The 15,962-nt window shown below is 45.6% G+C and overlaps 1 protein-coding gene across 3 annotated transcripts in view; it reads left to right on the top strand.

Annotated features, from left to right (window-relative positions):
• Nucleotides 1–15,473, top strand: part of LSS (lanosterol synthase) — a 30,682-nt gene extending 15,209 nt beyond the window's left edge. For 2 of the 3 annotated variants that reach the window (XM_065942487.1, XM_065942485.1), the window contains 5 exons: nt 10,850–10,915; nt 11,313–11,393; nt 11,914–12,084; nt 12,838–12,916; nt 13,364–15,473. In XM_065942487.1, coding sequence (XP_065798559.1) covers nt 10,850–10,915; nt 11,313–11,393; nt 11,914–12,084; nt 12,838–12,916; nt 13,364–13,495 — 529 coding nt within the window. In that variant the 3' untranslated portion in view covers nt 13,496–15,473. Of the gene's footprint in view, nt 1–4,664; nt 5,308–10,849; nt 10,916–11,312; nt 11,394–11,913; nt 12,085–12,837; nt 12,917–13,363 lie in introns of those variants that run through there. The other variant, XM_065942486.1, reaches the window with a different exon arrangement.
• The last annotated feature ends 489 nt before the right edge of the window (nt 15,474–15,962 follow it).

Raw genomic sequence — 15,962 nt, 5'->3', positions numbered from 1 at the left:
AAACCAAGAGTGCTCAAACTAAAACTCTGAATGAGAGTTGGGTATATATTGTTATAAAGCATCTTATATTGTGAGAAAACAAAATGTTTATTCTTCACAATGATTGGTTTACAGTATTAAAATTTTCAGTGCTTACTTTGTATCAAGTTTGAGAAGCAGTTTTCTTTATGATTTCCAGAGGTGTAAACAAGAAATGACCCAGGTCAAGTTAGTCCTGCAAAGTAAGCTAAATTAGCCTTTGTATGACTAAGCTGGTTTTGTCTCCTTGGGGAATTTTCCAGGCTGCACTCAGTTTTTTTGGTCACTGTCTTGGCTGGCTGAGAGGATCACCAGCCAGTGTCACATTATTCTTTTTCTCTACCATTGCTGTCTCTTTTCTCATTAGTTGAATCGACAGATGGGAGGGCCATGTAGTCATGATGTTCATCGTTCATGTGGTTATTGCAGATTTCATCCAGTTGTCTCATTCTGATGGATAGCATTTGGCATGTGAGTGGCTGCATGTGAGTGAGACATTTAAAACCATTGAGAGTTTAATGTGATGACTATAAAAAGAACAACAGTCAAGATTGAAAAATTTCCCAGAGCCAAAATTTAATCAATGAAGTAAATCAAATGGTTTATCATCGGGTTCAGGTATTAGCTTTCTGACTCAGTCTTCAAAAACTTTAAATGTTGTTTATGTAGACACATATAGTGTGTCAGCAACTGCATGTCCTCAGCGTTCCTCAGTAGGAAAGACACATAGGGGGCTTTACTTCAGGAGGCAGTATTGCACATGTGCTTCCACCTAAATCAGCCTTTATATGATCTGAGCCATCAGGTAATTCAGTGAGAGGCATTTCTGTGGAAACAAAAGAAAACAATGAGTAATAGTTAAAGCAAATTATAATCTCAGTTTCTGAGTTTGGGGAGCAGCCAGTTGAGACAATTTCTAGGTGTTGGGTTCAAAGCATTGTCAGAGGATGTGAGGACAGGCGTGGCAATCAGATAAGATATTCCTGGTTCTCAGTGTGAGTCTCTGGTGATCTTTCTGAGTGGCCACATAGCAACAGGCATGAAGACTGTCCTCGCATGAGCTGTTGAAGTTTGTATCAAGTTGTCCAGCTTTTGCTTGCAAGGTTTGGGAAAAGGGCAGCATTCGTTTTGTAGTGAACTCAGAAGATGGAAGAAAATTGGAAGTGTTAGTTTCAAGAGTTCTATCTACATACAGGAAGAAATCAGAATTCAGGATTCAGTACTTAAAAGACAATTAATGATACTAGCATCTAATGTATATCATCAGTTCCGTTCAGTCACTCAGTCCTGTCCAACTCCTTGTGACCCCATGGACTGCAGCACGCCAGACCTCCCTGTCCATCACCAACTCCTGGAGTTTACCCAAACTCATGTCTATTGAGTCGGTGATGCCATCCAACCATTTCATCCTCTGTCGTCCCCTTCTCCTCCTGCCTTCAATCTTTCTCAGCATCAGGGTCTTTTCCAATGAGTCAGTTCTTCGCATCAGGTGGCCAAGTTATTGGACTTTTAGCTTCAACATCAGTCCTTCTGATGAACACCTAGGACTGATCTCCTTTAGGATGGACTGGTTGAATGTCCTTGCAGTCCAAGGGACTCTCAAAAGTCTTCTCCAACACCACAGTTCAAAAGCATCAATTCTTTGGTGCTCAGCTTTCTTTATAGTCCAACTCTCACATCCATACATGACCACTGGTAAAACCATAGTCTTGACTAGACAGACCTTTGTTGACAAAGTAATGTCTCTGCTTTTTAATATGCTGTCTAGGTTGGTCATAGCTTTTCTTCCAAGGAGCAAGCGTCTTTTAATTTTATGGCTGCAGTTACCATCTACAGTGGTTTCGGACCCCCCAAAATAAAGTCTGCTCTCTTTCCACTGTTTCCCCATCTATTTGCCATGAAGTGATGGGACCGGATGCCATGATCTTAGTTTTCTGAATGTTGAGCTTTAAGCCAACATTTTGACTCTCCTCTTTCACTTTCATCAAGAAGCTCTTTAGTTCTTCACTTTCTGCCATAAGGGTGGTGTCATCTGCATATCTGAGGTTATTGATATTTCTTCTGGCAGTCTTGATTCCAGCTTGTGTTTCATCCAGCCCAGCGTTTCTCATGATGTACTCTGCATATAAGTTAAATAAGCAGGGTGACAATATACAGCCTTGATGTACTCCTTTCCCAATTTGGAGCCAGTCTGTTGTTCCATGTCCAGTTCTGTTGTTCCTGACCTGCATACAGATTTCTCAAGAGGCAGGTCAGGTGGTCTGGTATTCCCATCTAATGTACATAATGGTGTATTATTGAAGAATAGTTTTTCTATCCATAGTAACCTCTGTTTCTGTCAAAGATACCCAAGTCCACTTTCAATAAACTTGTCCTGATTGTTTATGTAAGTGTAGCTGGAATAGTGACTGACCATGTAAGCTTTTAAAATCTGTTTTGCTGAAGCTTTTCATAAGGAATCTCAGATTAGACCTTCAGCGTCTCTCTAGGCTAAAAGGACAAGCCAAGGAATTGTACAGTTATGGCCTGTTACTGGAACAGATTTGTATTGAACTTTCACAAATATGTATTGTTATGAAAAATTAGAGTGTTTAATAGGAGTTCAGAATTCGATCTGGGGGGACCAGATTGGGAGAAAAAGATAACTGTTTACCAAATTGCTATAAGTTAAAGATAGCTTAAAAGAGAAGAAAAGGGGTTCTTTAAATTTAGAAAATGAAATGATAAAGAATGAGCAATGTTTTAAATGAAGTTATAAAAATTATAATTAAAAACATAAAATTATAAAAATTATAATTACATTATAATTTATAATTATAATATTATAATAAATTATAATATTATAATTATATTATAAAAATTATAATTACCTTCATCAGTTCATTTAGTCGCCAGTGATTAATGCTTGCTGTTCTTGATCTTTTGTTATCACTTTTATGAATTCACCAGTTTTCCGTCAGAGTTATAGAAATTTTTACCCAATTCAGTGTTTTGATCCTAAACTTATCAGAAACCTTCATTCTAGAGGACTTGTCAGAGTCTTCCATGAATCTCTTTGAAGATGAAGCACTTTTGCAGGAATATTTTTGCAAAAGCTGCAAAGTAAAACAAACTTTTTAAAAATAATAACTTAAAAAAATAATTATAACTTTTAAAATAATAACTGTAAATGACAATAATTGGTATTATGATTGATGACATTATATCAAGGCATACCAGATTTTTGGGAATTTCATGATTTCTGATTGTTGTTTAGTTGCTAACTCACATACGACTCTTTTGTGACCCCATGGACCATAGCCTGCCAGGGTCCTCTGTCCATGGGATTTCCCAGCCAAGAATACTGGAGTGGGTTGCCTTTTCCTTCTCCAGGGGATTTTCCCAACTCAAGGATCGAACCTGTGTCTCCTGCATTGCAGGTGGATTCTTACTGATGAACCACCAAGAAAGCCTGTGCTTTTTGGAATATTTATATTAACAATTTCCATATAAATATTTCCTTAAAAAAGTTCAGCCTCACTTCTTATTTAACAATATTTCCCATGAAATTTAACACATAATGAAAGTTAGATAGTTGTAAAAAAACATTTCTTTCTTTTAGTAGAGAAGACTCAGTTTTCTTAAGTAATCAAAGACCTGATAAAGACAAATCATAGAATTTTCATTTCCTAGGCATATTATATTAAAGGTAAACAAAAATCTTTCTTATTAAGATCAGACCAACAATCTAAGAAAAATATCCTTTTAACAAAGAAAAACAAATTCTAATTTTGTACCAGTGTGATTTTGATATTAAAATTCTTCCTTTTTAAAAAACTAGCATAAAATCAATTCTAATCTTAGTTGACTGAACATAAAATTCCTCTCTTAAGATTCCTTTTCTATAAACCTACAGCTTTTTACATCCATTCAAGTTTTGTTCTTTTTCCTTTTTTATTCTGGAACAATCACTTTACCTTAGAACAAAATTACTTTCTTTTTTCTTTCAACGAAAATGCATATTTATTTATCCCTCATGCTTTCTACTGAAAACATACATCTGACTTCTCCTATATAGTCCACTTTTTTCATCCGTATTATTTCTTGTAGTTTTGTAAACAAAGGAACAAGCTTAGCTCTTTTGCAAATCAGTTTTGGCAAGGGAACTTGCTGTAGGCAGTTTGCATTTTCTTTGAAAAGCCTCTTTTTTAAATGCTGTAGTTTCAGCTTTATTAGTTCAAATGTCATTTTCTCAATTTCAAAAACGTATAAAGCTTATCTAGAAAGGATGCAATGCAGTCGTCACTCTGGAGTGTGTGTGTGTTCAGTTCTTAGTCGTGTCCGACTCTTTACGACCCCATGGGTAGTCTGCCAGGCCCCTCTGTCCATGTGTCTTTCCAGATGAGAATACTGGAGCAGCAACACCATTTCCTCCTCCAAGGGATCTTCCCGACCCACGGGACAAGCCCACGTGTCTTGCGTCTCCTGCATTGGCAGGCGGATTCTTTACCACTTCACCACCTGGGAAGCCAGTTGTCACTCTTAGAGGATAGCATAATTGCCTGTGAACTACAGGCAAATGATTGTGAACTCTTTCTACATAATACAGTTAAAATAAACCATATGCTTTTTGGAAGTTACATTATGAGATTCCCTTGTGTCTACAGGTTCATCCCGGTGTTCTCTGCTAAAGTGGGAAGGACCGAACAGGCAGGGATGCAGGATCCCCATGTAGCTGCTGAAAGGGGTTGCCCTCTGAGTTGAGTAGGCAGAATAAAGATTTGAAAGATGGGAGAAAAACTTCTGAACTGGTGGCAGCTTCAACTATCAGCTGTGACTGTCTTTGAAAACTCCACCAGAATTCCCAGCCTTGCAAGTAGTTATAAGATTGCTCCCTGGATGAAATCTGAAAAGACGCGGCAACAAAGCAGGGGCCTATCAGAGAGTGGTTGCACCTGGCTTGGAGGAGTTACAACTGTGTGTGCAGGGCAGGATGGGTGGTGTGGCTGTGCTGGCCTCTGACTGGTGCACAGCCCTTTGTTACTCAATTTGCTGTCCTATGAGAATGGTGATTTTCAAACACATGGAGTCATTCCTTAGAAGAAGTACAGTGTACATTACTGCCTGTAGCTTTGCATGTAAAACCATGGAACTAACTGAAAGAAAAATTTAATAAATGGACACATGTTTCTTGTTTTCAGTATATGCCATGCATGCATTCTATTTTGTACTTTATGAAACTATTACTTATATATAGATGATAAATGAATCTCTAATAAATCTACCTATAAATTATGGATAAAATTGAAAGTATATGCTGTTTCTTTATATAGATAGAGGGATAGATAATATATATTTTTTCTTTTCTTTTACATGTTTGTGATTCTTTTTCTTTGGAACTTGAGAAAAGACAGATTGATCTTTGTAATGGAAGCAGATCATTGGTTTCCAGAGGGTGGAGGGAGCATCAGGAGCATAAGGACACATTAGAGGGATGGTTTGTCCATTGTCCTGAGTATGACGATGCTTTCTCAAGTGTATACATGTAGTAGAACTTACTAAATTATATACTTCAAGTAATATATCATCTGTCAGTTATACCTCAATAAAACTTCTTGAAAAAAAAAAAAACAACACCTAAAAGCACAGGTACCTGTATCTTTGCGAGGCCAAAGAAGAATGAAGTCCTTCAGCATAAAGAAAAAGGATATTGAAGTGGGGAGAAAACAGGAACAGGTTAAAGGTCAGAAGAGTTGGGTTGCACCTCAGTGGGGCTCTGCCAGCACTTTTTAGGGTGGGCTTGTCAAACAGCCAGGAAATCCAGGCCCACCAGGAGGAGAGGCACTGGCGCAGGTAGAACATTGTGCCCAGGCCCTTTCAAGTGTTATGTCCCTAATCACAGTATAGGACACACATCACAGTCTCTGGGAGCTCTTTGAAATGGGCCTGTCCTAGGCCTGCTAATCCAGAGCCTGCATTTACATAACATCCCAGATGATTCATAGACAGTTAAAGTTTGTGAACTGCTAACCCAAACTATCAATGCACAGCAGTCTTTCTTTTTTAACGTTAGCTAATTATAATGTTAATCATAACTCTCCAATAGTCTGTGACCACAGTTTGTTAAATAAGAAGTTGCAGTCAGTCCTCCCACATAGGAGAAAGCTCTCTTGTGCTGTGCTGTGCTTAGCTGCTCAGTCGTGTCCAACTCTGTGCAACCCCATGGACTGTAGCCTGCCAGGCTCCTCTGTCCGTGGGGATGCTCAGGCAGGAATGCTGGAGTGGGTTGTTATGCCCTCCTCTAGGAGATCTTCCCAACCCAGGGATTGAAACCAGGTCTCCCGCATCGCAGGGAGACTCTTACTGCCTGAGCCACCAGGGAAGCCCACCCTGGGTCCTGCAGATGCTCCAGGGCACATGCACAACTGCCCGCCGGGCCCTGGGGTAGGGGATGGGGAGTGCTTCTGTGCTAAGAGCTGAGAGCAGTTACCCTCCAGTTCTTCAGCAGTTGGGAGGCCTCCAGAATAGTCACGTTGGACACATTCTTCCAGTGCAGCTGTCGTCGTGGTGGGAGAGGGATTCCTGTGCTGCCTGCCCTGCCATCTTTCCAGGATTATCTGCAATTGATTTTGATATTGATCTTCTAGCTAGACAGTTTGCTAAACTTTCATAAAGCTAATACACTTTGTCTTATATAGCAGTCTTAGGTTTACAGAAAGATTGCATAGAGGGTTCCTGCTTAGCCACTTTTCTCCCACCTTGTTTCCCCTGTTATTAATATCCTGCATTAATTTGATACACTTTTTTAAAATATACAATTGATGAACCGGTATTGACACATTATTGTCATCCCAAGTCCATAGTTTACATTCAGATTCACTCTGTGCATTAAACATTTTGGGGGGGTAATATAATGGGTATTGTGATTTTAATTTCAGAATAGAATTGTTCTTGTGGTAGGAAAACAATTGTCTATTGTATATTAATCTTGTCTCCTGAAACCTTGCTATAATTATTTAGTAGTTCCAGGAGTTTTTTAGTTGAGTCTTTGGGATTTTCTCTGTAAATAATCAGGTAACCTGTGAACAAAGACAGTTTTATTTCTTCGCCCCCAATATGTATACCTTTTATTTCCTTTTCTTGTCCTATTACTTTAGCTAGGACTTCCCATATGAAATTGAATAGGAGTGCTGAGAGTAGACATTCTTGTTCCTGATTTGGCAGGAAAGCATCTAGTTTCTCACCACTAAATATGATATTAGCTATAGGTTTTTGTGGCTGCCCTTTATCAAGTTGAGAAACTTCCTTTCTGTTCCTAGCTTGCTGAAAGCTTTTCTTATCATGAGTAAGTGTTAGATTTTGGTAAATATTTCTTCTACAACTGTTTATTTGGTCATGTGATTTTTCTTCTTCTTTAGCCTGTTGATTTGATAGATTGCATTATTTGATTTTTCAGTGTTGAACCAGTTGTTTCATACCTGGGATAACTCTCACTTGTGATATGTAATTCTTTTCATACATGATTGGATTGGATTTGGTAATATTTTATTGAGGATTTTTTAATGCCTGTGCTACTAGAGATACTGATCTATAGTTTTCCTTTCTTATAATGTCCTTATCTGTTTTTAGTATGCTGTGCTCATCAAGTGAATTAGGCAGAATTCCCTCTTTCTGGTCTTTGGAAGAGATTGTAGAGATGGTATAATTTCTTCCTCAAATATTTGGTAGAATTCACCAGTGAATCCATCTTGGCAACTCTTTTTGTTCTGAATAATTGCTTATAGATTCTTTTGGGTTTTCTCTTAGAGAAAGCTTACAAATGACATATTTTTCCTTTCAATCCATAGGCCTGTAGTCCATTTTCTTGTTTCATTGCCCTGGCTGAGACCTTCAGTATTTTGCTTAGCAGAACTGGTAATAGGGGCATCTTTGTTCTATTTCCTGATTTTGAAGGACAATGCTTCTAATATTTCTCCATTAAGAATGACACTTGGAAGCTTGCATCTGTGTCCATTAATGAACAGCCTGAAGTGTTTACTTTACCACATCACTCTTATCTGGCTGATTGAGAAGCTTATGTTAAGCTCCCAGAATGAATGAGGGAAAATGTTCCTTCCTCTTTCTATTCCCTAGAAGAGTTTGTATAAGATTAGAATGATTGTTCTTGGTGACTTAGTAGACTTCACTTATAAATTGTCTAGACCTGGAGTTCTTTTTCTGGGCAAAGTTTGTTTTTTATGCATATCTTTAGTAGTTGTAGGACTATTCATGTCCTTTATTCTTGAGGCGGTTTTGATAAGTTAATATTCTGAATAATTTGTACATTTTGTCTAAGTTTCCAAATGTATGTGTTTTTCTTTTTTTCACTTTTTAATTTCTGCTAAAACTAGAGTCATACCACTCTTTTCATTGCTGATGTTACTTATTTGTTCCTTCATCCTTTGTACTAGTATCTCTTGCTGAGTGACAGTATTATGACAGACTTGGTCGGTCAAAGCAACACATGTCTGTCACCTCACAGTTTCTGTGGGTCAGGAGTCTAGGCACGGCTGAGCCGGGGCCTCTGCTCTGGATTTCCCTAGGTGGCCATCAGGATGCTGGCAGCATGGGGGCCTCACCTGAGCCTCAACTGGGGTCTGCCCCAAATGCGTGCAGTTGTTGGCCTGTTTCCATCCCCCGTGGGTTGTTGGCCCCAGGCCCCATGTCCTTGCTGACTGCTGGCTGGAGCCACCCTTGAGTTCCTGCTGTGTGGGCCTCTGTACAGTGGCTCCATGAGAACCAGCAAGGGTGAGTCGAGTAGCGCCAGGGAGTCTATCTGCCAGTCAGGGGAAGCTTGAGGCAGTGACCAGCAACTTGCAGGGTCAGCTGGTTACATGCAGGTTATGGGCCACCGCTCATGGATGACATGGGCTGAGTGCCTGGGGGCAAGTGAGCATTGTGGGGGTTGGGTCATCCTGAGGCTGTATGCGTACCTTCACCTCTAGCCTTTTCAGAGAACCCGGTCTTCTTCAGAAGTATCAGTTAGACCTGTGATGGATCTTCTCTGCCCTCTGAATCTATCATTTTCTCTCTCACTTTATGTTTACTTAAAAAATTTCATTTGTGTGACTTAAACCTATCTATGTCACTGACCCTGTTTTTGTGACACTGATCCCCTTTGTAGCTGCTTCTCCTGTGGGCTTGTCCCTGAGGTTTTCTCTCCTTCATTTCCCCCTTTATCTGCCCCTTCGCTCTCCTCCTGTGACCTGTGATCACTGCTCCTAGAGCCTTGCATCTCCTCTACGAATTGTTTGTCTTTACATATTTTAAGGAAGATCATGCTCGTACTTATTTTATGTATTTTAAGGGAGACCATGCTCATATTGGGCACAATAAAGGACAGAAATGGTATGGACCTAACAGAAGCTGATGATATTAAGAAGAGGTGGCTGGAGTAAACAAAAGAACTATATAAAAAGATCCTAATGACCCAGAAAACCACAATGATGTGATCACTCAGCTAGAGCCAGACTTCCTAGAATACAAAGTCAAGTGGGGCTTAGGAAGCATCACTTCGAACAAAGCTAGCGGAGGTGATGGAATTCCAGCTGAGCTATTTCAAATCCTAAAAGATGATGCTGTGAAAGTGCTGCACTTAATATGCCAGCAAATTTGAAAAACTGAGCAGTGGACACAGGACTGGAAAAGGTCAGTTTTCATTCTAATCTCAAAGAAAGGCAATGCCAAAGAATGTTCAGACTACACAGTTGCACTCATCTCACACGCTAGCAAAGTAATGCTCAAAATTCTCCAAGCCAGGCTTTAATAGTACATGAACCATGAACTTCCAGATGTTCAAGCTGGTTTTAGAAAAGGCAGAGGAACCAGAGATCAAATTGCCAACATTGATGGATCATTGAAAAAGCAAGAGAGTTCCAGAAAAACATTTACTTCTGTTTTATTGACTATGCCAAAGCCTTTGACTGTGTGGATCACAACAAACTGAAAAATTCTTCAAGAGATGGGAATACCAGACCACCTGACCTGCCTCCTGAGAAATCTGTATGCAGGTCAAGAAGCAACAGTTAGAACCAGACATGGAACAATGAACTGGTTCCAAATTGGGAAGGGAGTACATCAAGGCTGTATATTGTCAGCTTGCTCATTTAACTTATATGCAGAGTATCTCATGTGAAATGCTGGGCTCCAAAACCACTGCAGATGGTGACTGCAGCCATGGAATTAGAAGATGCTTGCTCCTTGGAAGAAAAACCATGACCAACCTAGACAGCATATTAAAAAGCAGAGACATTACTTTACTGACAAAGATCCATCTAGTCAAAGCTATGGTTTTTCTAGTAGTCATCTATGGATGTGAGAGCTGGACCATAAAGAAAGCTGAGCACTGAGGAATTAATGCTTTTGAACTGTGGTGTTGGAGAATATTCTTAAGAGTCCCTTGGACTGCAAAGAGATCAAACCATTCAATCCTAAAGGAAATCAGTCCTGAATATTCATTGGAAGGACTGATGCTGAAGCTGAAAAACCAATACTTTGGCCGCTTGATGAGAAGAACTGACCTGTTGGAAAAGACCCTGATTGAAGGCAGGAAGAAAAGGGGACGACAGAGGATGAGATGGTTGGATAGCATCACTGACTTGATGGACATAAGTTTGAGCAAGCTCCAGGAGTTGGTGATGGACAGGGAAGCCTGGCGTGCTGCAGTCCATGGGGTTGCAGAGTCGGACATGACTGAGCAACTGAACTGACTGACTGATGTTCATACTTCTGAGGTGGTAGAGTGGGGGGTGAGGGTAGCAGGTGCACTGCTGCTTTGCTGGAATGGACATCGCGATGTCCCACTGTGTTGCAGGGAGACCCTCGAGCGAGGCTTGCAGTTCTGTCGGCAGAAGCAGAGGCCCGATGGCTCCTGGGAAGGGTGAGTGCTGCCTGTGGGTGCAGATGCCAGGGGCAGGGGTGGGAGGGGGGCACTGTGCTGCCCAGAAGTCTCTGGACATGCTCCTGGGCCATCCCCTACAGTCACTGGTCAGCATTTTGCTGGGCAGTGTAGCCAAGGGCGTTGGAAGTACTTGGTGGCCTGATGGCTCCTCACCCACTTCCTCTGGGCTTGGATCTGGCTTGTGGAGCTGTCCGTGGAAGCCAGGTTGGGCAGGTCTGTCTTCGTGTTGCAGGCTTGAGGATGTTTTTCTTGAAAACAGATGCAGCCCCTCCCTGCACTCCAGAGGGTGCTGGAGGTGTGCCTGCAGCCTGTTGTCTGGCGCTCTACCGTGACTGAGAACTCAGGGACCAGACTGTTCCCCTTTGTCTTCCTTCAGCTCCTGGGGCGTGTGCTTCACGTACGGCACCTGGTTTGGGCTGGAAGCCTTTGCCTGCATGGGGCACACCTACCATAATGGGTGAGTGCAGACATTTGTGCTGTGGTGCTCCGGAGACCGTCTTCTCAGCATAATACTCTGCTGGGGGGTTTCTTCCTCTGATGTTTGACTATGGGGTTGTTTTTACATGCTTTTAAACATTGAGATAAGATCAGTTTTCCAGAAAAATGTATGAGGTGCTGTGCCTCGCTGCTCTGCAGAACCTTCTGGCTAGTGTGGGGCAGGAAGCCTTCGGCCCACTGCCCTCCCCCAGCTCACCTACCCCACCCAAGTCCCACACCTGGGCTGGAGCAGGAGCAGCCACAGGCCAGGAGGCTGGCCAGACTGGGTTGTGTCACATTCGGGAGCCCATCTGCAGCTGTTTAGTCATCTCCCAAAATCCTGTGATGCTGGTACCTCTGTCCCTTTCACCTCCCTTCTGGTGCGCTGAGTGCAGGGGGCCCACACCTCCCTCTCCGTTACCTGAGGAAGCCTGGCCAGGGTGAGGAGGGGCAGGGATCCTGCCCAGAGTGATGGCTCTGAGTCTTCTCTGTCTCTGCAGGGCTGCCTGTGCGGAGATCTCCCGGGCCTGTGACTTCCTGCTGTCCCGACAGATGGCAGACGGAGGCTGGGGGGAGGACTTCGAGTCCTGCGAGCAGCGTCGCTATGTGCAGAGTGCCCGGTCCCAGATCCACAACACGTGCTGGGCCCTGATGGGGCTGATGGCCGTCAGGTGGGGGCTTGAGGCCTCTCCCGGAGCCGCGGGGTCGGGCGGAGGAAGGACAGTGAGCCGGCAGCCAGGGTGGGCACGGCAGCGGAGGGAGGAGGAGGGAGAGGTCACCTTGATAAGTGACAGGTCCGCACGGCCAGGTGGTTGTTCCTGCAAAAGTCCTCTGAAAAAGGTCAGCCAGGGCACAGGGCTGCCAGGGCATGACTGTGTGGCAGTACCTGCAGCGACTGTGTCACAAATGTACTCAGGCACATGCACACATGACATGCACACACAGAGTCATGCACACGGACGTGTACGTGGTGCCCCAGTCTGTGCCCCCTGTTGGATTTGGGGCCATTGGGAAACCTCCCTAAACCCCTCAGAGGAAGGCCAAGGGTGTGGGCAGGGGCAGACAGGCTGCACCTTGACCTGAGCCATCGTGCCTCCTGGTGCCTCATCCAGCAGCGAGCGAGGTTAGGCCCCTGAGGACCGGTGGCCAGGTGGATGGGAGAGCACTGCTCATGGCAGGGACAACTCACTTGGCCACAGGTGGGCTGCCCTCCTGCCCCCTCGTCTCCATCCCAGTGGCATTCCTGCTCCTCGGGGTGTCTGGAGGACCAGCTGTTCCCAACGGGCCTAGTGGTTCAGGGTGTCCATCATTGGGCCGCGTTTCTCATCCTTGTCCCTGTGCTTGACTGCGTGAGCCTGAGGACCCAGCCGGAGGGGGTCTCATTCAGGGGGGCGGCGGGAGTGTTCAGTGCCCCTCTCTCCCAGGCACCCTGACGTGGCGGCCCTGGAGAGAGGAGTCAGCTATCTGCTTGAAAAGCAGCTGCCCAACGGGGACTGGCCCCAGGTATGTGTGGCTCCCCCCACAACAGGGTCCGAGACCCCTCATGGCCTGTGGGTGGGGTTTCACCTGCAGGGTTTGGGGGTCACAAACATCACCAGGGTTGGAAGCAGGTTTGTGACAGTGGCAGGTCCTAATGGCCTGGGCTGGTGGCGTCAGGGAAGGGCTGGAGGAGAGAAGCTCACAGCCAAGACACCTTGGGCTGAACCGGTGGCCCCTTACTGAAAAGGAAGTGTGGGAGGGCATGGGGTCATGAGATCAGGGGAGGCTGACCCCCCCTCGGGTGAGTCCAGATGAGCCTGCAAGGGGCTGGTGGCCCAGGCTGAGGTTTGCTGTAGGGCCTGGGGTCCTAGAGGTGGGGGGTGGTAAGCCCGCCTGCTGAGGTCAGGGTCCGGTTCAGGGAGCTGTCCTCCACCTAGTGGAGCTGCTGTGTTAACCCCTGTGTCTTTTCAGGAGAACATCAGCGGGGTCTTCAACAAGTCCTGCGCCATCAGCTACACTAGCTACAGAAACGTCTTCCCCATCTGGACCCTCGGGCGCTTCTCCCGTCTGCACCCCGAGAGCGCCCTCGCTGGCCACCCTTGAGAGCACGCCTGCGGGTGCCTGGGCGGGTAGGGGGTGCTGGTCTCGCGAGCTCCAGGGGAGGTTGGGACGGGGCGGGGCCGGCTGCAAGGGCGGGGCCTTCAGCTGGTGGGGCAATTTCCGGCTAGAGGAGCACGGGTGAGGGGAGCGACGGAGTGAAACTTGATGCTGGATACAGCGCAGTGCGTTCCTGGAACCGCCTGGAGCGGTACCTGGCCTAGCTGTGGGCGGGGCTGGGAGCTTTCCTGACCAACCACCAAGATCGGGAGACCAGCGGCTACGCCTGTACTCATCCTGCCGCACGCTGTCGAGGGCCAACTCCCTGCCTCTGTCTCTGGCTGAGGGACGTGCTAGTCTCCCTATCACCCCAGCAGAAGAGGCTGGGCCTCGCTGTTCACCAAAGCCGGTTGGGCTCTCCGGGATGGGGGACCAGACTCGGTGAGTGTCCGGGGCTGCTCAGAGGAGAGCCAGATGCTGCACCCTGGCCCCGCCCCAGGTCACACGGTTCAGCCAGCTTGTGGGGCACCAGCATGGCTATCTCCAGAAGTTAGAGTTGTCTCCTAATGAGAAAAGCAGGAGCCTGAGCTAACACGGGGTGAGGGGTCGTGAGTGGCCCCATACAGGGACGACCCTCATGCCCCCTCTAGGGTGCTGCCTCTCAATTCTCCTCTGGCTTCTAAATGCCTCTGGTTTGGCGTGCATGGACTTCGGGCTCAGGTTGGAAAGTCTTGAGTCCTGGAATTGCTTCTGACCTACAAGGATGGGCAGCTCACATGTGCAGGGTTCCTGGGAGTGTGGCTATGAAGGTCATAGAGCTTTGATGAGGGCCAGAACCAGGCCTGGTGTCACCCCTGGGCCCCACCTGCTTCTCACTCACCCTAGGGCTAGAGGGACCCAGAGAGGCGCCACCACCCCTCCTGATGGCAGTCCCAGCCACGCTCCCCCAGCCAACTGTTCTCCCTCAGACAGCCAGAGATGCCTGGATGCCCACCTGGTCCCACCATTCCTGCCGGGAACCCTGAAGGCCTCTCGGAGGCTTGCACCCTGTGGCCTTGCTCCCGCCAGTCCTGGGGCCCCCAGTGCAGTCCCTGACTTCTATCTGGGGCTCGCCTGCGAGGAACCTTTTCCTGAGCTGCCCCAGTCCCCCTCCCCCAAGTAACCCAGGTGGTGGTCCTCCTGCTTCAAGCCTTGCAGGGCCTGGGCACAGGTAGGCAGGCAGGACCTGCTGCTCTACCAACCGCCCCACTGGGCACCTAGTGGTGTTTAGTTGTGCTGGTTGAATGTCAACACTCTGCAGGCACTTTTAAATGAGTGTTTATGTTGCTGAAGGTGCTGTGCTGCACCCTTTGGGATCTGTCCAGTTTGCTCTTGTTCCAGCCGCAGACAGTGGTTTACCAGTTTGCTCCTGGCAGTAGCCACTGCCAGGCATGACCAGGTCACTGGACAAAACACTAAGCTTCCCAAAAAGAAATGAACATCTGCCTCTAAACTGAAACATTATTGAAAGTCACCTATCTCACCAGTTACCTTAGTGCCCAGATCCAGCCCTTAGGCAGAGGCACACAGTGCTCTTCTGTTGTTCTGGAAGCAGCCATGGACTCGGGTCCTTCATGACGCATGGTGGACACTGGACTACCATCCTCAGTCTCAGGGAAAAAGGAACTGTGCAAGATAAGCAGGAGGCACTCTAGTTATCTGAGGGAGAAATACGTGCCTCAGCCTAATTAAAAATCAAGTTCTCTGTCCTGGGTGAAGGATTAATGGGTCTTGATTCACACTGCTTTTCTTTTGGTTATCGGGAGCAAAATCTGAATGTTCACCAGGACATAAACCAGATCTGACCCTTTGAGGGATTCTCTAACCAAAAGTGCTTCACGCATAATAAAAATGTGCCTCCAAGAAAGTACTTTCCTTACTGAGCATAACCAATGTTGATACATAGATCTGAATTTTTTTCTGGTAATAAAAATGTTTAAAAACTGATGCCATCAATTGTGGCTTCCTTATTCTCTCAACTCTCAGCAACTAATTACAGGTTAATTGGCTGGCTTGATTTAGTTTCATCTCTCCATCTGCAGTAAAAAGTTTTATTTATCACTCCCATTGTTTAAAAAAAAAAAGTTAGACACACAAGACAATGGGACATGAAGGCCAGAAAGTCAAAGGGAACTGGGAGGGACCGTTGCTTGACTTGCTTGGTGTTGTCAGCCTCCTGGCTCCTGGCTCAGCTTTCTCCTTGCTTGTGGGGAGGGGGCATCTGGGTTCTCTCCATAAGGCATCTGGGTTCCAGCAGGATCACAGGAACTATCCTTGGAAGTATCCATGTTGGAAGCTGGAGACGCAGCTCTGGAGAGCTCTAGAAAATTCCTAGGGGCCCTGGGGCAGCCGGTCTTGACATTGGTTGTGTTTTTCACTTGGAAAAATGCACCTCAAGGTTGCGTTTTTTACTTGGAATTTCTGCTGCTCTTCT

This window comes from Muntiacus reevesi, chromosome 8 (assembly GCF_963930625.1).
Source record: "Muntiacus reevesi chromosome 8, mMunRee1.1, whole genome shotgun sequence".
Taxonomy (NCBI): Eukaryota; Metazoa; Chordata; class Mammalia; order Artiodactyla; family Cervidae; genus Muntiacus; species Muntiacus reevesi.
This window is presented reverse-complemented; position numbering and strand designations above follow the sequence as displayed.